This window comes from Lissotriton vulgaris, chromosome 7, assembly GCF_964263255.1.
Source record: "Lissotriton vulgaris chromosome 7, aLisVul1.2, whole genome shotgun sequence".
Classification (NCBI taxonomy): domain Eukaryota; kingdom Metazoa; phylum Chordata; class Amphibia; order Caudata; family Salamandridae; genus Lissotriton; species Lissotriton vulgaris.
Genome location: NC_141695.1, coordinates 1,097,283,239 through 1,097,304,721, shown reverse-complemented (window position 1 = coordinate 1,097,304,721; position 21,483 = coordinate 1,097,283,239). Strand labels below are relative to the sequence as shown.

Here is a 21,483-nt window from a genome sequence, read left to right as displayed (position 1 = left end):
TAGTGAGCGTGGATGAATTGGGAAGAACTCTGACATTACAATAGAGGAATGTGCAGCTGAGGTCTTTGAATTGCTACCTTTGTAATAATGAAACCACTTTTATTAATACTGGATACTGTTGTCACTTATTTTGTACTGATCCATCACACGTATCTGTGTTTAAATTGTGTAACATCCAATCACAAAACGGTTGTGGAGATAATAAAGCGGAGCACTCAGACATATGAGTGCTCTCTTTAGTACGTTTTTTAAGCCAACCGTTTGATTTCTGTGAAGATGCATTACATACATCCGCTACAGCTACATTTTCTGATCGCTCTTTTTTGGGATTGCAACTTGCCTTGCAAATAAATATAGGAAGTTGCAGGTGAGCCTCTGCTTTGCTGTTTGAATTGCTAGATTAGTTACTGCCAGAGCTTGGAAAGATAAAAACCCCATGAAGTTTAGAACTTGTTGGCGGAGGTCTTATTCGTGTCTGGCTTAGAACTTAGAATTGCCACATTCTGTGTCAAACTACAAAAATGTAAGTTTGGACTGATATTAAAGACGTCCTTCAAAATGATAATAGATGAGTCTCTGTGGCCGTTTCTTTCTTTTAACCTATATATGAGATCACGCCTTCCATTTCTTTCTCTTTATCACCTTTACGTTCCGAACAATGAATTTATTTTGCTTTTTTGTATTACTATTTTGAGTGTTCTTTTAATATTTTCTCTTAATTTGGTTTATCTTTTAGCACCATACCAATGTCATGTTGTAAATGTTGTGGTGCTTCCTTACTGGTTGCACATTTAAAACCTCTATCCTTGGTTGGCAGCTAAAATTCATTTTATTGGTGCAGTGATTAACCTCCGTACAACAATGACAATGTCCTAGGATTAGGGTGGAATCGGTAGATCACATTCATGCTATAGCTTCCATCTCCTAAAATGTCTTCCGAAATCGAGCATTGTGAGAACTTCAACTTTTTTAATAAAAAAAATAATAAAAATTCTGCAGCAGATAATGCAAATTCCATTAAACCTACAAGTTTGTGGGTGTAAATATGTTTGTGCATAGTGCCCCATCCAGAAACGTTTACAACATTGCTCCTAAATCGAAACTAGCTAATGAACCACTGCACCACATTGCAAACATACTTCAAATGCCACATTACCAAACAATACCACCAGTCCTAGTCCTCTGAATCAGGATGTGGGATTTACATATAACGTGTCTTTTTTGCTCACTTAAGTACGACTCAAACTCGAAGAAACATCTGAGTCAGGCCTCCTGTGTTAAGAAAACTATAGTTATGGCTGTTACATGCCTTTAACAAAAAAAAAACCTTAAAACTCATTTTTGAAGCACGGACTAGCCAGACACAGTATTTTCTTTACTGTGACATTGTACTTTGTTCAAACTTCATGTCAAGATCTCGTGCTTCCACAACCCATTTCGAAAGGTAGAGCAAACAAATATCCTCCATCAAGCTGCAGGGATAGTGGGACTTTGGGTGGCTAAAGCCAAGGAAGAAGGAGGTGTCCTCTGTCTGTGATCCAGTTCTTGTGTCGATTTTCAGTTCACTGTGTTTTTGTTAGGACTCAATCTGTCACGTAGTCATAGACCAGCATTGTTGCACAGATTTTTGTTCTTGTAAAAAGGCATTTTAGCCAATACAATAAATCAAACTTTTCTCTTTTCTATTCATTAGTTGCCTATAAATGCCTTTACTCTCTTGGAACGTAGGAATCAGTGGGCCTTTTCCCTTTAAATGAGTGTTCTCACAACTGGCACACAGAAAAACCTATTTATGGCCGCACAACAAAACACAATAAGGTACATGTAGGAAACTAATGACTTGTCACTGTACTGCGAACAATTATTTTATTTAGGACATTAACCCACTCTCACCCAAGGGTGGCATGCTTCATCATCCAGTCCCTCCTCACACCAGAACAAAAGATATCTGGTGTGGGCTACAACTCCCTCTATAGTGGAGAAGCTCATGAGGTGTTTTTTTGAGCATCTCTCTCTCTCTCGCTCTCTCTCTCTCTCTCTCTCCTCTCTCTCTCTCTCTCTCTCTCTCTCCCCCTCTCTCTCCCTCTCTCCCTCTCCCTCTCTCCCTCTCCCGTCTCTTGCTTCGCCGGTCCGAGTGGATTGGAGGTGGCTGTTGGGAGTTTCTTTGCATATATATATATATATATATATATATATCTATCTGAAAGAGACACGTTAGTGATAGATTCCTTACCTTAGAATATCCCCAGGCGTCAGACTGGATCCGGAAAGTTTTGCGTAGCAGTACCCTTGCGCGCCGGTAGGCGTCGTCTGCGGCTCCGCGTCCGGCGTCGTGGGCGCCGTGATGACGTCGGAGTACTTAGACGCCGCCTCCGCGTGCTGACGTCAGTTCTTCTTTTTTCCGCGCCAGCCAGCGCAGATCTGGAAAGAGCAGTTCCCTAGTCACTTTTTGACTAACCTTTTTGTGATCTTTTTGATCCCTTTTCGAAGTCTTAACGACTCCGACGGTGCCGTTAGGGATGCCCGGCTTCAAGCATTGCGACGAGTGCGACCGTACCATGTCGGTCACGGACCCCACCGCTTGTGCCTGATGTGTTTGGGCGTCGACCAGGACGACGAGGCCTGCTCCGACTGTCGGGCCCTGTCGAGGAAGGCCAGGCGGGAGCGGTCCCGCAGGCGACTCGAGATCCGCCAGTCGGCCCCGCGCCGTGTGAGGTCCCGGTCCCACGGGAGGTCGAGGGACAGGTCGCGGGGACGGAGCCGTCACAGCTCCGGGAGTCGACGCCACTCCTCTGGGTCCAAGTCGTCAGGTAAGAAACACAAGAAGTCGAAGAGACATCATCGCTCTTCCGACTCCCCCCGACGTTCGCGCGACGCGGCCGGGGGTTTGGGTGACACCACCCACGCGGCTCCTCGGGAGTCACGGGCGCCGCGTTCGGCTCCATACCCCCCGGTCCCTGGGCTGAACGCGACGCCGGAGGAGATTGAGCGTTTCCTCATGGCCATGAGGTCCCTTTCTTCTCCGACGGGTTCCACAGCACCTTCGGGCCCAGCGAACCCATCTGGGGGCCCTAGTGGGTCGGGGGCTACGACCCCGACGCTGTCGGGTGCTTCGGCCTCGACGCCGCCGGCGCCTTCGGGCTCGGCGCCGCAGGGCTCCATGATCCCGACACCGCCGGCGCCCTCGGGCCCGGCGCCGCAGGGTGCAGCGGTCCTGGCGTCGTCGGCGCCTTCGGGCTCAGCGCCGCAGGGCTCCGCTGGGCCCTCCTCGGGCAATGGATCGTCACCGGTGGACCTTACGACCCCCCCCGGCGTCGGTCCCTATGGTGTCCCCTCCGGCGTCGGCCCCGGCCGGCGCCGTCCCCGATGCCTCCTCTCAATCGGTTCCGACGTCGGGACGACGCCTATCGGCGCCGATCCCGACGCCGTTCGGAGATTTTCATTTCTATGAACCGTCCTCATTCGCTTATGACCCTGAGTCTCAGGACATGGGGGAAGAGGAGTATTGGGAGGGGTCTGAGGACCCTCTGACAAGGGAGTGTCAGTCTAACTTTGACTGGACAGGAGATCTTGGGGAGGCCAGTGGCCTGGAGACCTCTCCAGAAACTGGATTCGTCTCTCCTCCTACCGTGGCTTCGGAGGAGGGTGCGACTTATGGTGTGGTGCTGATGAGGGCTGCCAAGGCCTTGGGCCTTGAGCTCCCCGTCACGGCCGTGAGGACTAACCTCCTCACTGAGGTCCTTAAGCCGCAGTCATGCTCCGCGGAGCCTCTGCTGCCGTTTAATGAGGCCTTGACGGATGTTCTTTTGGGCACTTGGTCCAGGCCCGCTACAGGTTCGCCTGTAGATAGGAACGTGGCCAGACGCCACCGCCCGGCTCCGGGCGACCCCAGTTTCCTGTCCACCCACCCCACCCCCGAGAGTCTGGTTATCCAGGCCTCTAATTCCCAGACCGCATTCCCGACGGCACCTCCCGATCGGGAATCCAAGAGGTACGAGGCCTATGGCAAGAAAGTGTTCTCGTCCCTTAGACTGGGACTGCGGTCCTCCAACACCGCATGCCTCTTGGGCCGTTACACCCACTCTCTGTGGGAAACGGTGGCGGAAGTGCTGCCAGAGTGCCCGTTGGAGGTACTGGCCAAACTCGGCCAAGCCCTAGTGGAGGGCCGGGACGCAGCGAAATATTCCATCAGGTGCGGACTGGATACTACTGACTCGCTGGGTAGAGCGATGGCTACGACGGTGGCGATACGACGCCACGCCTGGCTGAGATCCGCCAACTTCTCGGCAGACGTCCAGAATACACTCATGGACATGCCGTTTGATGGCCGTCGCCTCTTTGGCGACAAGGCAGACCACGCGCTTGAGCGCTTTAAGGACTCCAGGGCTACGGCCAAGTCCTTGGGCCTCTCGGCCCCGCGCCAGCAAATGGGTGCCTTTCGCTCATTTTGTGGCCAAGGAAGGGGCGTCCCCACACGTGCCGCCAGCCACTCGCCGCAAACTGTCGTCCAGCGCGGCGGCGGCCATGGTAACCGCCGTGGAGGCGGTCGGGGGAACAAGCGGAGCCAGTCCACACCTGCCCCCGCAGCATCCGCCTCTAAACCCTCCTAGTCCGTGCTTTTCGGCCCACGTGACGCCAGTGGGTGGCAGGGTCCGCCATCACCTCTCTCACTGGCGCACAGTCACTTCGGACAGGTGGGTGCTGCAGTTCGTCCAAAGGGGCTACTCTCTCCCCTTCGAGACGACTCCTCAAGCCATGCCACCGCAACACCACCGCGTATCGGGGGATCATTTGCGGCTCCTGCTGGAGGAAGTTTCGGCCCTCTTGGCCAAGGGGGCCATGGAGCGCGTTCCTGGGCCAGAAGTAGGTCGTGGTTGCTACTCCCACTACTTCCTGGTACCCAAGAAGGGCAAAGGGGGCCTACGCCCTATCTTGGATCTGAGGAACGTCAACGGCTTCCTCCGGAAGGAGAAGTTCAAAATGCTGACACTGGCTCAGGTCTTGGCTGCCCTAGACCCAGGAGACTGGATGGTGGCGTTGGACTTGCAGGACGCATACTTCCACATCCCCGTCCTGCCGGCCCACCGGCGTTACCTGCGGTTCACGGTAGGCCTCGAGCACTTTCAGTTTACCGTGCTCCCCTTCGGCCTTACCAGCGCCCCACGGGTGTTCACGAAGGTGATGGCGGTGGTCGCAGCTCATCTGCGCAGGTTAGGGGTGTCAGTCTTCCCTTACCTCGACGACTGGTTGTTGAAGGCGGGCTCGCCCCAGACAGTCGTCAGCCACCTCCAGACTACGGCGGATCTCCTGCACCAGCTGGGATTTTCCATCAATGTGCCGAAGTCACACCTGTGCCCCTCTCAGAAGCTCCTTTTCATCTGAGCGGTTCTCGACTCGGCGCAGTTTCGGGTTTACCCCCCCGAACAGCGGGTCCGGGATATACAGGCTCTGATTCCGGTCTTCCGGCCGTTATCCCGGGTTTCGGTCAGGTTGACGCTGCGGCTTCTGGGGCTGATGGCCTCCTGCATCCTTCTGGTGCATCACGCACGGTGGCGGATGCGGGCTCTGCAGTGGGACCTGAAGTTTCAGTGGGCCCAGCACCGGGGCAACCTGTCCGACCATGTCCTGATCTCGGAGGGCACTGCGAGTCAGCTGCAGTGGTGGCTCACGGACCGCGATTGGGTCAACGGCAGATCCCTCTCCCTTCCCCAACCGGAGCACGTAGTTTTGACTGACGCGTCCCGCCAGGGCTGGGGAGGCCACTAGGGAGAGGCGGAGATCAGAGGACTCTGGTCTCCGGCGGAGTCCCGGCTCCATATCAACCTGTTGGAGCTGCGGGCGATTCGTCTGGCACTGAAAGCATTCCTCCCGTCTGTCCGAGGGAGTGCAGTGCAGGTGTTCACCGACAACACTACCGCCATGTGGTACTGCAACAAACAAGGCGGAGTGGGGTCGTGGACCCTTTGCCAGGAGGCTCTGCGTCTCTGGCAATAGCTGGAACATCAGGGCGTGACTCTGGTGGTTCAACACCTGGCCGGTTCTCTGAACGCCAGGGCGGACGAACTCAGCCGTCGGTGCTCGATGGATCACGAATTGCGTCTGAACTCGGACGTGGCGCAAGGCCTCTTTCTGCGATGGGGAGAGCCTTGGTTAGATCTATTCGCCACCGAAGAGAACGCGCAATGTCATCAGTTCTGCGCGTTGGAATTTCCAAGGCGGCACTCGCTCGGAGACGCTTTTCGTCGTGAGTGGAGCTGCGGTCTGTTGTACGCCTTTCCGCCTATACCTCTTCTGCCCAGAGTGCTGAAGAAGATCAAGCACGACCGGGCACAAGTCATCCTTGTGGCTCCGGACTGGGCTCGAAGGTACTGGTATCCCGAGCTACTCAACATGTCAGTCGACCCCCCGATTCGTCTGCCTCTTCAGGAGGACCTTCTGTCGCAGCAGCAGGGGACGGTCCTCCACCCGAACCTGTCCAGTCTCCACCTCCATGCTTGGAGATTGAGCGGCGACAGTTGAGGCCATTTGACTTGCCTCCTGAAGTTTGCAACATCATTCTGGCAGCCAGGCGTCCCTCCACAAAAACGGTGTACGCCTGCAGGTGGAACAGATTTGTGGCATGGTGCACAGCAAAGGCTGTGGATCCCCTCAATGCCCCTCTCTCTGAGGTTCTTCTCTTCCTTCTTTCTCTTGCCCAGCAGGGCTCTGCTCTGGGCACTATCAAGGGCTATCTTTCGGCTCTTTCAGCCTTTCTGAGGCTGCCTGACCAGCCTTCTTTGTTCAAGTCCCCTATTGTAAACAGATTTCTGAAGGGCATCACTCATACCTTTCCTCCTGTTCCTTTCGTGATGCCTCAGTGGGACTTGAACCTAGTTCTAACCTTTCTGATGTGCGCTCCCTTTGAGCCACTTCATAACTGTCCGCTTCGCCTTCTTTCTTTGAAGACTGCCTTCCTGGTAGCCATCACCTATGCCAGGAGAGTGAGTGAGCTCCAGGCCCTCTCTTGTAAGCCTCCTTTCCTTTCAGTCCATCCGGACAAGGTTGTTTTGAGGACTAGGCCCTCCTTCTTGCCAAAGGTGGTCACGGCCTTCCACATTGGGCAGTCCATCACATTGCCCACCTTCTTTCCGCCTCCACACCCCTCGAGAGAGGAGGAGAGGCTCCACCGTCTGGACCCAAAACGTGCGCTCTCGTTCTATCTGGATCGCACACGCCAGTTCCGGGTGGATGATCAACTCTTTGTTGGGTACGCGGGCGCTAAGAAAGGGAAAGCGGTGCACAAGAGGACCATTTCTCGATGAATCAACATGTGCATCCAGGCATGTTACTCCTTGGCTAAGAAGGAACCCCCTGTTGGGCTGAGGGCTCATTCCACTCGAGCCACGGCCACTACAACTGCCTTGGGCCGAGGTGTGCCCTTGCAGGACATTTGCCAGGCAGCTACGTGGGCCTCGCTGCACACGTTTGCAAGACACTACTGCCTGGACAGTCAAGTCCGGAGGGACGGCTACTTTGGCCGCTCCGTTCTCCAGGACTTTCTGGTGTAATTATTGGTTCGCAGACCCACCACCACGGGGATGGTATTGCTGGGGTATCTATTCTAAGGTAAGGAATCTATCACTAACGTGTCTCTTTCAGATGCACAAGTTACTACTTGTGTAACGATATATCTGTAAGAGACATTAGTTAGTGATAGATTTCTTACCGACCCACCCATCCTCCCCGTTCTGCGAACCGATATCTAGGGTTAAGGTCATCCCTTTTCAGGGCCCTAGTTTCTTAGCACCAGTGTCGGTTTTTGTCATGGCTCTGCGCTTCTGGCGCGGAAAAGCTGTGGCTAAGAACTGACGTCAGCACGCGGAGGTGGCGTCTAAGTACTCCGACGACGTCATCCTGGCGCCGACGACGGACGCGGAGCCGCAGACGACGCCTACCGGCGCGCAAGGGTACTGCTACGCAAAACTTTCCGGATCCAGTCTGACGCCTGGGGATATTCTAAGGTAAGGAATCTATCACTAACTAATGTCTCTTACAGATATATCGTTACACAAGTAGTAACTTGTGCATTTGTTTTTCATTAGAAAAAGCATATAAAAACAAGATCGTTTTTTGCAGTCATAACTATAAACAATTAAATGTTTTGAGCTCCAAAACTGCCAGTAAATCCTAATTATTATATAGCCTTTTTTTTTTTTGCTGAGATGAATCACAGATCATAAAAAACTACAAATCATACTGCAAATCGATAAACCAGTGAGTTGTAAAAACAGTAATGCGGGTGGAATTGTAAAAAATGTTAGTCACGAAGGCTAGGCAGTATACAACGTTTCGGATAGACCTTATTGAAAGTGCGAAAGAACATAATGTGCAAGGTGCATTAGCTAGATAGATCATCACAGGGGCATTTAATCAGTACGTTTGACAAGTTATTAGTTTTAGGAAAAATTATTAGACTGTGAAAAATGTCTTATCTAAAACTCATCAAAATGAACCTATGCTGACAATTCTGCACGGAATAAAGATATGGCTGCAGACCATCAGTGACTAGAATCATCTGTTTTTTCATAACACTGGATTTCTCTAATTCCTGAGATAATCTTAGTTCTTTGAGCAAAACCAGACATTGTTCCTTTAGTTTGTTTCGAAGACAGACATATTATTTATCTGGTAAGGCGGGAAAGAACCCTTGTGATTGTGCTCCCTACCTGACTGATATCCCTATTGATGTTCGAGGCTCAGCTATATGCTAAAATATTGGTAACTAAGCGCGAACTCTTATTACACTACAACATAAATACACCCTTGACCAATCAGGATTTTTGCGGAACAGATGTTTCATATTGTACAATGATGATCACTATATCTGCATGCATATGAGGGTGTCTTCATTTAATTGCTTTCCAAACATGATATTTTCATAGATATTGTAATATTTGTTATACTCTGCTTAATTTTAATACCTATCGCCGCGATTTTGGTGAGTAAATCTTTATATGCAAATGGTTTGGAGAAAAACATTGGGCAGAGTTATGACTTTAGTTGTGTTCCAATGGTGTAACAATAGCCACGAAGCCCCTGAGGTGCGGGGGCCACCGAGCTCCAGGGGGCCCACTCTTATTAGGGTGACCATATGACCCGGTTTTCCCCGGACAGTCCAGGTATTAGGTGGTTTGTCCCAGTGTTCCGACACTTTTGACAATTTTAAAAACATGTCCCTATTTTTGGAAGAAAGTTACGTGGTTTTGCATTGCAGCACTGACATGTTAAAGATACTTTAATTTGCACAGGCAAAAAGTAATTAATCTTGCTTCTGCAGCGTAGGAGGATTTCACTTTGAGCCCCAGTTCATGCTACCAAAGCTGGGGGAAGGTGGCTCGGGGACAGAGAGGATGACATGCCATTTTGCCATTGGTAAGGTTTTGCAACTGAACAGTTTAAAGGAACAATCGAATTAAACTTTCAGAACGAGTCTGTCAAGCACAATTATGCAGGATGCACGAGATCCAGCTTCCTTTACTTACCAAGGTGCAAAATATACACTCTAGGTGAAAATAACTTAAATCTGCATGTAAACGTACCGGAGATTTAGTCTCTTTTAAATGATTTTGAACTGCAATATTCAGTCTGAATAGTTTTCAGTGTTTAAAGGTTACTACCACACACTGTATATGCATGCGTGTGTGTGTATATATGTATTTGTATGTATATATATATGTATATATATATATATGTATATATATATATATATATACACGATACACACACAATTCTTATATGACCGGTCATCCCTTAGTCCTACTTCTATGTCTGGCCTGCCCCGTTTTTTGCTTTCCTAAATCTGGTCACCCTACTACCCCCCTCTGGCACTGTGCACAGGAGGCAATCCCCTGGCATGAGAGCTCTTGACTGGGTACGGAGTGAGGGGGGCCTCTCCATGTACATTGCAAGGGGCCCGATAAATGTTACTTACACCACTGTCGTGCTCTTTACTTTACCAAATGCCCCCACCCAAACTCACCTTCTGTTATCAGCACTAATGTTCCTGCCTTTACTCCTATAATGCAGAAAATCAGCGTTAATGACAGAATTTTCAAATTGATACCATCCTATTGCATAAATGTGCTGTTCGCAACCACAGATTGGATTTGGAAGTCAATCATTGTTAAGATTGTGAAACTAAACTTGTGACATCAGTCAGTGACTTCTTCCTTTGTGCTGTGTCGATTTGCTGTTGGTTTAAAGTGTTGCCTGCAAAAACGTAACTTGGGGGTCCTTTTTTCTTTTCTCAGATTTTTACCTGCCCTGCTGACTGCCGTTCTGACAAACCACCTAGCATGGGTCCCAACTGTGATGCCCAATGGACAGCCGCCCATCAGAATCTTCCTAGAAAAACATTCCTCTCAAAGTGTGGACATGTTGGCAAAAACTCATCCGTATAATCCCCTCTGGGCACAGTTGGGTACGTCTGAAAGATGTAGCTTAACAAAACAATCTTTTTTTGTGTGTTTATCCTTTACATGGAATTAGGTTGGTACTGTTAATTTAAACAATCGAAGTGCTCCACTATTCAAGCATGAGCAAATATTCCTTTTCAGGATTATTTTTCACTAGTAACATCTTTGTAAGGTGGCTCTTTAAATATGAAATACATAACTATTTATTTGACAGTAAGCAAGATACTTTTCTACTATTCAGAAGGTGGGACGCCTAGGTGGTATCATCTCGTAATGCCTTATGACAAGTGTTTGACTATAGATGGTTACTGCAGCACTCCCTTCCAAAGGGCCATAGCCTCCCTTACTATAGGGGATGCAAAATTCTGGTTTGAATTAACCACATTAAAATTAAATATGATCGTTTGTGTGTGTATACAATCCTTGTATATTTGGGGTAGCGCCACATGACACAATCCTTACATACCTGTTTAAATGAGGGTGAGGATAATGACATGCAGGATCCGAGATCCTGGACCAGTAGAGGAGCTGACCCTTTATTATCCTCATCATCCTACTGTGATTTTTGCTTTAACCTTGGTATAGGCAACCCTAATTCAAATGTTATTAGTTTACTTATATGTAATTTTATATTCTCATTTTCTGTGAATGCCCTTGCTCTTCTCGAGCACAAAGGAAAATGCTCTGTGCTAAGACTTTCGATTGTTCAAGTCTGTCCAAAATTAGATCCATCTTTATTTGGATGAAGATCAAACCTGATAATGAAGCATGCTACTTTAAATGGTAATGATCTTGCGTCTTACAAATAAGCCTATCCTTTGAGATTAGAGTGAACCATTGATCTCTAATTTCTGTAGAAGTGTTGATTATCCAGATCCTCCTCCATCTGTTATATTTTTGGTATTTACTTTTGTTTCTTAACTGTTTTTGCATAATTTATCTTTGTGATTTTCACATCACTAAACAGTTTTCCTAATTTAATAAGATCCATGCCAGAGGTTGAACAAAGGTAACCTTTTTGAGGGCTAAGCTGGGCCTCTTTAGTCATTCTTGCCTCCTTTACTGATGGTGAAAAAAAGACATCGGTCACCACAGTGGTTTTGATCTTGTAACCTTCCTTACCGTTCTCTTATGAATATTTGTTGGGGCACTATAACATCTTACATACCTGTGAAAGAGGAGTCCTGCTGGGTTTGGGTGAATGTTCTGAGTGCCAGCTTTCCAATGTGGAAGAGGCCATCCACCACCCATTCAAATCATGACCCACACTTCCATTTTCTTGGCTTGCGTCAATTCTCTGTAGAGAATGGACTGCTTAAGGGTGCTTCTTTGTTGGACTGCGCCTAGGCTGCAAACTGGCAGATTAAAGAACGTTGGCTCCCTGACACTCCCCAGATCACCACCACCGCGCCAAGGGAAGCCGACACCCCTCCTCTCAGCTGAGAGAAATGCAGAACAAACAACACAAGGCAGTAGTGCTGCATTGCTCTTTCAGTCGATTGGAGTTATCACTGTAAGTCCTACATCCCTCATAGGGATCACAGTTACTCATGTTGGTTAGGCATTGGGAAGCTAAAAGGACCGATTGAGGGACACACTGATGTATTCTGCTTAAGTACTTCCCATTCTCAACCCATACATTCTCTAAAACCTGATGCACATTGTTTATTTGTAGAGCACATGGATGACCGGGTTAGATGGAATGTTGAATCATAGGAATGTTTCTTCTCACTATTTTATTTGTGGTGCATCATGTACATTGGACACCTTTTTAATGGTGCTACATATGGTTCTCTAGTTCTGTATGTGCATATTTAGGATGCTGACATAGTCCACTGCACAATATCCTTGAGCCAGTAACCCTACCTCCTCCATATTCCACACCTGTCATTGGATAGTAAAATGCCACACTGCACTTCGGCCTAGGAGCCGTAACCAACCACACAGCACTTCAGGGTCACAAACCTAGTGTGCTGCATCCTAGGGATACAGACTGACCAAAGAGCACTACAGGGTCACAAACATGCTGCACTGCATCCAAGAGACACTAGCCCCAAAATATTTTAGTGGCAAATGAACTCTAACCCATCATGCTGCATGCCCTTGAAGCGACAGGAACTCACTTCAATTAACTCCATTTCAATGATGCTAATCCTTTCAGCTGCCTCTTTAGAACGTTGTCCTACCACAATACACTACATGTTACAGGTACTAACCAACAGAATTGGGCTAATTCAAATCATGCCAACATCCACCGCTCAATCGATTCTAGGGTCTTGAGTCCCCTGCATCACATCCATTTGTCACTAAGACATCTAAATACACTGTCATATAGCATTGCACTGCAGTGCGTCCACAAGACATGCCCCTGGTTATGGTGGGCCTTCCATAGTCTTCTGGCAGGATTTCAGGCGTTGAGTGCCTTATTAGACAGTACACAATCTCCTCTGTCCAATCAACCTTAGATACTTATGTTTATCACGTGTCTGAGGCATGCCTCCTTAGTTGAACCTAGGATTCAGAAATCAACTAAAGGATAGACATATACTAAATAGTATATATGACTACTGTCCAGCCGGACAGAGTTTTTTTTATTTTCAGATATAAGGTTAATTGTGTCAGTATAACATTTATACAAAAGTGGGCACAGCCTGTGACCCACAAAGGACAAGACAAGACATATGACAAACCAATTACGTAAAAGCGCACAAAGGCGGTCTGTGCTAATAATCCATTTTACAGACTGGAGTTAAACCATAGCAACCCATTGTTTAACGCAATATGTGAATTGAAATGAAACATATGGTGCAATAAGGTCGACGACGTTTCGATGCAATTACCAGATACATGCATCATCATCAGGACAAAAACTTTTGTGTCAAGTTTGTCTTGAGAGGTTTTACAAGTTCAATACCCCTTAACTTTGCATAATAGCATTCTGGGGGATTTATTTATCAGACTGTCCAAGCATGTGGAGAATTAATTGCAACGCCTTAACCATTGGGAGTTAAGGTAATGTAGCCATGCTCGCGTTCTTATTGGGAGTTTCACAGGGGGAGAAGAGGTATTACAATGCCCATGGATGTGAAGGAATAATCACAGCGCATCACCGTTTGTAATGTGAGTAATACTCGCGTTCTCAGCGGGTCAAAGATCCATAATAGGGTTATTTAAAAAAACGGAGTCGAGCTCGCGTTCTCGGCGGTTCTGCATTCCATGGTAGGATTGTAGTTTTGACATTGCCTGATAGCCGGACAGCTGGGTTCTGGCGGATCCCCGCCAGAACCCAGCTGTCCGGCTATCAGGCAATGTCAAAACTACAATCCTACCATGGAATGCAGAACCGCCGAGAACGCGAGCTCGACTCCGTTTTTTTAAATAACCCTATTATGGATCTTTGACCCGCTGAGAACGCGAGTATTACTCACATTACAAACGGTGATGCGCTGTGATTATTCCTTCACATCCATGGGCATTGTAATACCTCTTCTCCCCCTGTGAAACTCCCAATAAGAACGCGAGCATGGCTACATTACCTTAACTCCCAATGGTTAAGGCGTTGCAATTAATTCTCCACATGCTTGGACAGTCTGATAAATAAATCCCCCAGAATGCTATTATGCAAAGTTAAGGGGTATTGAACTTGTAAAACCTCTCAAGACAAACTTGACACAAAAGTTTTTGTCCTGATGATGATGCATGTATCTGGTAATTGCATCGAAACGTCGTCGACCTTATTGCACCATATGTTTCATTTCAATTCACATATTGCGTTAAACAATGGGTTGCTATGGTTTAACTCCAGTCTGTAAAATGGATTATTAGCACAGACCGCCTTTGTGCGCTTTTACGTAATTGGTTTGTCATATGTCTTGTCTTGTCCTTTGTGGGTCACAGGCTGTGCCCACTTTTGTATAAATGTTATACTGACACAATTAACCTTATATCTGAAAATAAAAAAAACTCTGTCCGGCTGGACAGTAGTCATATATACTATTTAGTATATGTCTATCCTTTAGTTGATTTCTGAATACTAGGGTCCTCTGTTCCGTAAAATATACTACTGCCCAAGGACCCACGTGGCATTCCTTTTGGGTTTCCCTTGTCTTTTGAAAATATCCTTAGTTGAACCTATCCTATGGTCTAGTCTTGTTCTCGGTCGGTGCCACATCCAGAGAACTCTAAGACACACATGCTGTTTTCAGGCCCCTGTATGTTTCTCTGCGACATGCTGGACGAAACGCTCAGCACCACTTTACCTGTCTGAAACCCCTCGCTTCTAACCCTGGTTTTTAATGAATCCTGGATAGAATTTGTGGTTGCCATGGTTGATACTTATTGAAAAAGGGTTCTTAGCAAAATTGTGAGGATTCCATGTTGTTCTTGAAGATAAATCAATACTCTACATTCAGTCCAGTAGAAGATTCAAACCGATAATGTCCAACTGTAACCCTCTGCCATTATCACTTGCGCATCGTATGCTACTTTTACTATGGCATGTACTGGTGCCAGATTTAAGAACACTGATTAACTTTATGGCATTTTGTTAATAAAGGAACAGATTCCACACAAGGTATCAATAGAGCCTGCATTTAAGAATCCTGCAATGCTGCAATAGAATCAGGCCCACGTATAAATAGTTGGCAAAAATTATGCTTTCGTTTTAAGTCTGCGGCGAAAGGTACACAGATATCGAAAAATAAGATATACGAGTAGCTACGTTACTTAAAATGCAGTATGTATTTGTCCTCTTGTCTTATGTAAGACAGACTGTGGGCCTGAGCCTCAGTGGCACCTTTGATTAGGAAGTGAAGACAAAAACACCATATTTTACTTTAATTACCACACTGTCGAACCCTCCAGCATTTTGTTATTTCGCGATTCGCAAAATAAACGCAAAATCAGCTGTGGAGCACAATGAACACAATTTACATTTTTGGCCTCAAAAAAGGTATCCCAGCAGACATGCACACTTTTATTGGCTCTTTGCACACGCGCCACTTCGTGCGGCCGAAATAGCTGCTTCCTCCTTACTCTTGAAACAGTGTACCTACTGTACTATTGACAGAAAAGACTGTGAGGCGGGTGTGATGAGAGAGCCAAGAAAGCCACCTTCTTGAAGCCTCATGTGAAAGGGTGACTGCGCTCTAGGACAGATCAATCATATCGGAGACTTCAGTTCCCAAGCCCTGTCATTCCAGACGTAATGAAAACTTTCGCTTCTGCACGCCTTTGTTTCTACTCCTTGGTAGATGCTGGCCATCAGAATGATGGTCTGTTAATGGCTTAACTTCTCCCTTTAAAGCCCAGCACAGGAAAATGGCTGCATTTCATAGCGAGGCAACATGCATGAAAGAAAGCATTGAGGGATATAATGGCTAAATGTATGTTAACATTCCCCTATGATAATAAAATAATACACACCCAAGACATACACAGGCTTTGAACGAAAACCAAAAATAACGTAAATAGAGGAACGTCAAGTGTATTACACAGAAATTAAGTGGGTTTTATCGGATTGACACTGTAGAAAATAAAGTATGCTGCCATCATATGCCATAACCATTAGTCTTTTAAAAGTTATAATTAGAACTCCAGTCACCTTGGACTTTTCTGCCATATCTCCAATTAACACGCACATTTATTTTCTGTGCACTGTGAGTCGTGTAATATTCTCTGCACTGGAAATTGTGTGTTTAAGAGCACTTTCTAAAGTATTTAAGTTTAAACCCAGCTCCCTGCGTCTCACAAGGATACTGTGGTATCCGTCAGAGTGTGCTGAATTTGAATGGAGGGTTATAGCTCTGTTGTAAAGCATTTTAGCTGCATAGATTTTATTTCAAGCAATGTTGAATACTGTTAGTATTGAGTAATTATCCAGGAACAGTTTAAAAAATGTTTAAAAGCAAACCATTGCAAATAGGCAAGGAGGAAGGGTTAAATGGGGCAAGAGATCAGAAACATTGAAGCAAAGAAAGAAAATGAAGATGATTCTACAAGAGGAAGCCTCATTGAAGCCTCAGCTTCAGTGCTCCACAATCCTTGTAAAAAACTTTTTTTAAAGTGTAGCCCCCCCCCCCCCACCCCCCCAAGAGGTGTTCTTAGAACACCAGTACTTATAATTGCCTGGAAAGTTTAATACAAAGGCTGTCTAGTCTTGATTCCACCTCCTGTCTTTCCTCCATCGCCTTATACTTCCTGCCTTAATAGCATTCAACCTGTTTTCTTTTTTTGTTTATCCTTTCTCGGGTGTCGTTAGCGAACACCTTTTGATTTTACATATAATATACTTGGTTATAAGGCTTTCCCCCAGCTCTTTTAATTATCTATTGGTTTTGTCATTCACGACAAACTGCAAGCGATCAGCCCACTTCAGCCATTGACTAATTTCCTGTGCCTGATGGTATTACCTCTACATCCCTCGTCCTCGACCCAGTCATTACACGTGAGATAGTTTTCTCTGACACAAAACAAAACAGGAAATGTTTGCTAACTATAGCCCGAACACAGCACTTCCTGTTTTATTTCCCGTTTGTGAATGGGTCAGGGGACGCTGAGGTGACTGCCAGGCATTTACCTCCACTGTGTTGCCACGTGGCCTCTCCTTCTGCTGGGCTCTGAGGGTGCCTGGGGACCATTGAGGGAACGGCTTGATGTCGGGAGACATTGTGGGCCCCCCTGGACTCCGTGTTTATAGCGTGCTACCAGGAGCCCTGCTTTGTTGGGCTCTCTTGGTCAACATTTCTTTGTATCTCCGCAGTGGTGCGCATGTGTGCTTTTTGCTGCGGCCGCATGTTTTTTTTCCATGATGTCTGATCTCAGGCTGAATTTTGGAAATTGCCTCCTGGCGTTCCTGTTGTATGCATGGATAGGCTGTGTTGCAGGTTGGCAGTGCCTGCATCGACCGCCACAGTGTGTGGCATGGCTGAAGGTGTCGGTCTGCTTGCAGTGTCTACAGAGGCCTGCTGGGACAACGCAGTGTGCCAGCAGGTGTCCTTGGGCAGGAGCATGACGTGGGTTGCTCCTCCCCTGCATTCCATACATCCCAGGCAGCCTTTGCCAGTAGGTTATGTGACTGACTTGTCAGTACATGCGCTGGTGCTGGTTGGCTGCGGTTCTGTCTGTTTCTGGGGTGATGTATTTATGGATTCACTCCTCTGATGGAGTCCTGTCATTCTATCGGTGGGTCAGTATGGGAAAGCATACTGTTGAACGCAGGTATTGTTCTCCCCTTTCTTCGTCCTCCTCTTCCGATGGGTGGTCCGAATTCAGACCCTCCCTTGCAGAAAAGTAAAGGGAGTGATGATGGCCGGCTGCGGAATTGATTTTGGAGACGGCTGCTATGAAGCAGAATAAGAAGTCGACTGGTGTTTGCTCTGGAGAGGGGCACAACGTCTATTCTGACATTTCCCGTTCAGATTCTTCTGTTGAATCCTCCTTGGGCGCTGTGGTCATTAAACATTGAAGGGAACTATATCTCTAAGGATATGTTGCCAAACATTCTTTCCCATGTGAGAGACGATATGTGTTTCCCAGATGAGGAGGTCGCCAGCATGTCCAAAGACATGGTTTTGCCATGGTTTTGGAAGCAGCCTACCAAAGCCCTACCCATTTGTGATGGACGATGTTTTAAAGGAATGGAAGGATCCTGAACACATCCTGATGCCTTGCTTCATGTCTAAACTATACCCCTTGAGAGACCTGGAGGATACAATTCCGGAGCCGGTTCATTTGGACTCTATTGTGGCCAGACTGGTGGCGCGTCCTTGCATGGCTGAGGTTAATGTCTTAAAGGATGGTGCAGATAAGAAGATTGACTCCTCTTTGAAGAAGACTTATGTGAGGTTCCATCTTGCCATTCATTCTTTGGTGTATGTGGCGCATTCTTTATTACCTGACTTCAAATCTTTGTTCCCTACAATGCATGACGGTGGGCAGTGTCCTGGCTTATTGGAGTCCATGGAACGTTAGGCTGAGTTTCTTTCTGACGCTGCTTTTGACTCTGTTGGAGCTTCCGCTTTATCCTGTGGGGCTTCCATTGCTGCCAGAAGAAATTTGTTTCTGAACGGTAGAACATGGATGATGCTCAGCATTCCATGGCTTTGAGGTTGCCATTTACTGGTCCTCCGCTTTTTGGAAAAGACCTTGAGGAGAAGTTGCATTGAGTTTTCAAGGGGTAGAAGCATTCCATTTATTTTCGGAAGCAGCAGTGGCATAAGAAGGCTTTATTTTCCTCGGAAACAACCTTCTCGCCAGTAGAGGAAAAACTTAAGGAGCCAGAAGGCCCAGGGCAAGGGTGTCCAGGGAAAATTTCAGAGGAAGCTTAATCCATATTCTGGACCTTGGGGTCAGCGTTCCAGAGTATGACACCTCCCAAGATCCTGCTGGCATGCTGCCAGAGGTTGGTGGGAGACTGCGCCATTTGATGACGGCATGGTGACTCAGATGGACAATTGGGTGCTGATTGTCATAGAAAGGGGTTACCAGATTGAGTTTCTGTCATCCGTCCTGCCACTCCTCACCCCCTCCTTCATTCTCCCACCCCTCCCCCACTTCTGGCACTGTGTGGGCTCAGATTCTGAGCGATGTTCCCAGTCTGAGGGCTCTGTTGGAGGGATGTCAGCTGTTATTTCTGAAGAATGCAATTGTCCCTGTTCCGAGGTCGGAATGGGGTCAGGGCACTTCCTTGATCATCTTTCTGGTCCCCGAGGTTACAGGGGGTTTTCAAATTGTGATCAACCTCAGACCTCTGAGCAGGTTTGTCCGGAAGAACCCTTCAAAATGGAAACCCTGCAGCGAGTGATCCTTTTGATTCAGAACGGCAGTGTGATGACTACCTTGGATCTTCAGGATACCTATTTACATGTGCCTGTGGCGTTGGTGTTCCAGAGGTTTCTGAGTTTCTCCCTGCAGGGTCGTTGGCAGTTTTGTGTCTTCCCTTTTTGCCTGCGTTTCTCACCCAAGGTCTTTACCGAGGTGGTGACTCACCTTCACCTCTAGGGTCGCTTTGTGCTTCTATACCTGGAAGACTGGCAGCTGCTGGTCCCCTCTACTCTAGTGATGACTCCACATCTGGCTTTGACCATAAGTATGCGAGAGAGCCACAGCTTCCTCCTGAATTTTTTCGAAACGCAATCTTTAGCCTGCCACTAGAACGTCTTTTATAGAGGCGGATTCTACTCTGCTCTGGGCAAGGGGTTTCTGATTCACTCCCAGATCTTGCATCTACAGACTTTGTTGGGGGCTCTGTTGTCTTTGTCCGCTACTTCATTGTATGGTGGTACAGGGGCACATGGCCTCTGTATTCAAGGTACCGTGGTCGAGTTTGCATCTTTGACCCTTGCTGTGGCATCTTTGCCGCTTTGTTAGTTTCCCTCTTCTTGATTTGTCCTTGGAGATCCTGATGTCTTCAGATGTGTTCCGCAGTCTTCAGTGGTGGCTGGACTCTTCCAGTCTCTCCAGGGGCATGTGGTTGCATCTCACACCGCTGGCGGTTCTGATGCCGGATGCCAGTGCACTGGGTTGAGGTGCGAGATTGTGTCAGAGGACCGTTCAGCCTCGTTGGCAGGCGTCTGAGAGTAGGCGCTCCTCCAACTGGAAGAAACTGTTGGCTGTGGATCGGGCACTTCAGTACTTCGTGGGGCATCTGTTGGGTTGTAATGTATTGGTGCGGTCCGACAGTACTGTGACTTATGTGAATCATCAGGGCAGTACTCGCAGTCATTGTGTGCATTGTGTGGCCTGTGCTATAGCAGGTTGCCCAGAACAGCATCTCCAGGCCATTTCGACTCAACACATCAGGGGCACGGACAATGTGGTGGAAAGTGCCCTGAGATGCAGGCTTCCTTCCTGTCTGATGTTGTCTGTCTCCCAGGGTGTTCACTTGGTTTGCCGGAAATTCGTGAATCCCAAGATGGACTTGTTTGCTTCAAGGACCAATGCTCCCCCCACCACTTTTGTTCTTGAGTTCCAATGAGGGGGTGTGTGGGGTGTGGAGGCTTTGTCCCTCACGTGGCCTCAATGGTTGCTCTATTTCTTCCCTCCCTTTCCTCTCATTCTTGTGTTCCTGTTGAAGGTCCAGAGACTGGGGGCGCGTGTAGTGGCTGTGTTGCCACACTGGCCCTGAAGGTGTTGGTTCCCGCTGTTGTTGTTTGGCAGTGGGTTCCCCTTGGATCTTGCAGCTGAGTCCGTCTCCTCTGAGGTCTTCCACTCCTCACCTGCTGGTCCCCTCTCACCTTAGCGGTCTTTAGGTTGAACAGCAGTCACTAGTTGGGCGGAGTTTGTCAGACCACATTATATCTGTGGTTCAATGTTCTCGTAGATTGTGAACTTTGTCTTCTTATTCTAAGCATTGGTCTGCTTTCGACATTTGGTGGTCTCTTCATGATCTGTCCTCTACTTCTTGTTCTGACTGACATTCTGCAGTTCTTTTCTCACTGTTTCAGTAAGGGTTTTGATTTCTCCATTTTGAAGAGTCAGTGGACGGTTGTCCAGGCTTTCAGGGATCCTTCTTTGACCTCTGTGGACGACCTGTTGGTGTCCAGGTTGTTCATGTTTTCTCTCTCCTCCTCTGCTTCCTGTTCTTGGGTGCCTGCCTGGGATCCTTCTCTAGTCTTACATGCTATTCAGTCCTCTCCTTTTGAGCCTTTGTTGTTTTTAGATGTACAATTCTTGTCTTTTAAAGCGGCTTTCCTGGTGGCCATTTCGTTGGCCAGGGAGTTGGGGTAACTTTCTGTTTTGCGTTGTTCTCCCCTTTTTTTGAGGTTCATGGAGGATGCTGTGGTGTTACGTTTGGATTCTGGTTTTCTTCCGAAAATGTATTCTAAGTTTGATATGACTCAGGAGTTGGTGTTGCCTTCTTTCTACCCTGCACCATCTTCTCCTGATGAACACTTGTTGCACACTCTGGATGGGAAGTGTGCTTTGTCTGTGTATGTGGACAGGTCTGCTGTGTTTCTGATTGTGACTTTTAGTCTGGTAGGCCGCAGCAAGGTTGCCTCTTGACTGACCCTGGGTTTTGGATCAAGGC

The 21,483-nt window shown here is 47.6% G+C and overlaps 1 protein-coding gene across 6 annotated transcripts in view; it reads left to right on the top strand.

The window, feature by feature from the left end:
• FNIP1 (folliculin interacting protein 1) overlaps positions 1 to 21,483 on the top strand; it is a 373,696-nt gene that overhangs the window by 289,937 nt on the left and 62,276 nt on the right. For all 6 annotated transcript variants that reach the window (XM_086931544.1, XM_086931546.1, XM_086931543.1 and 3 more), the window contains one exon: positions 10,290 to 10,459. In XM_086931544.1, coding sequence (XP_086787670.1) covers positions 10,290 to 10,459 — 170 coding nt within the window. The remainder of the gene's footprint in view (positions 1 to 10,289; positions 10,460 to 21,483) is intronic.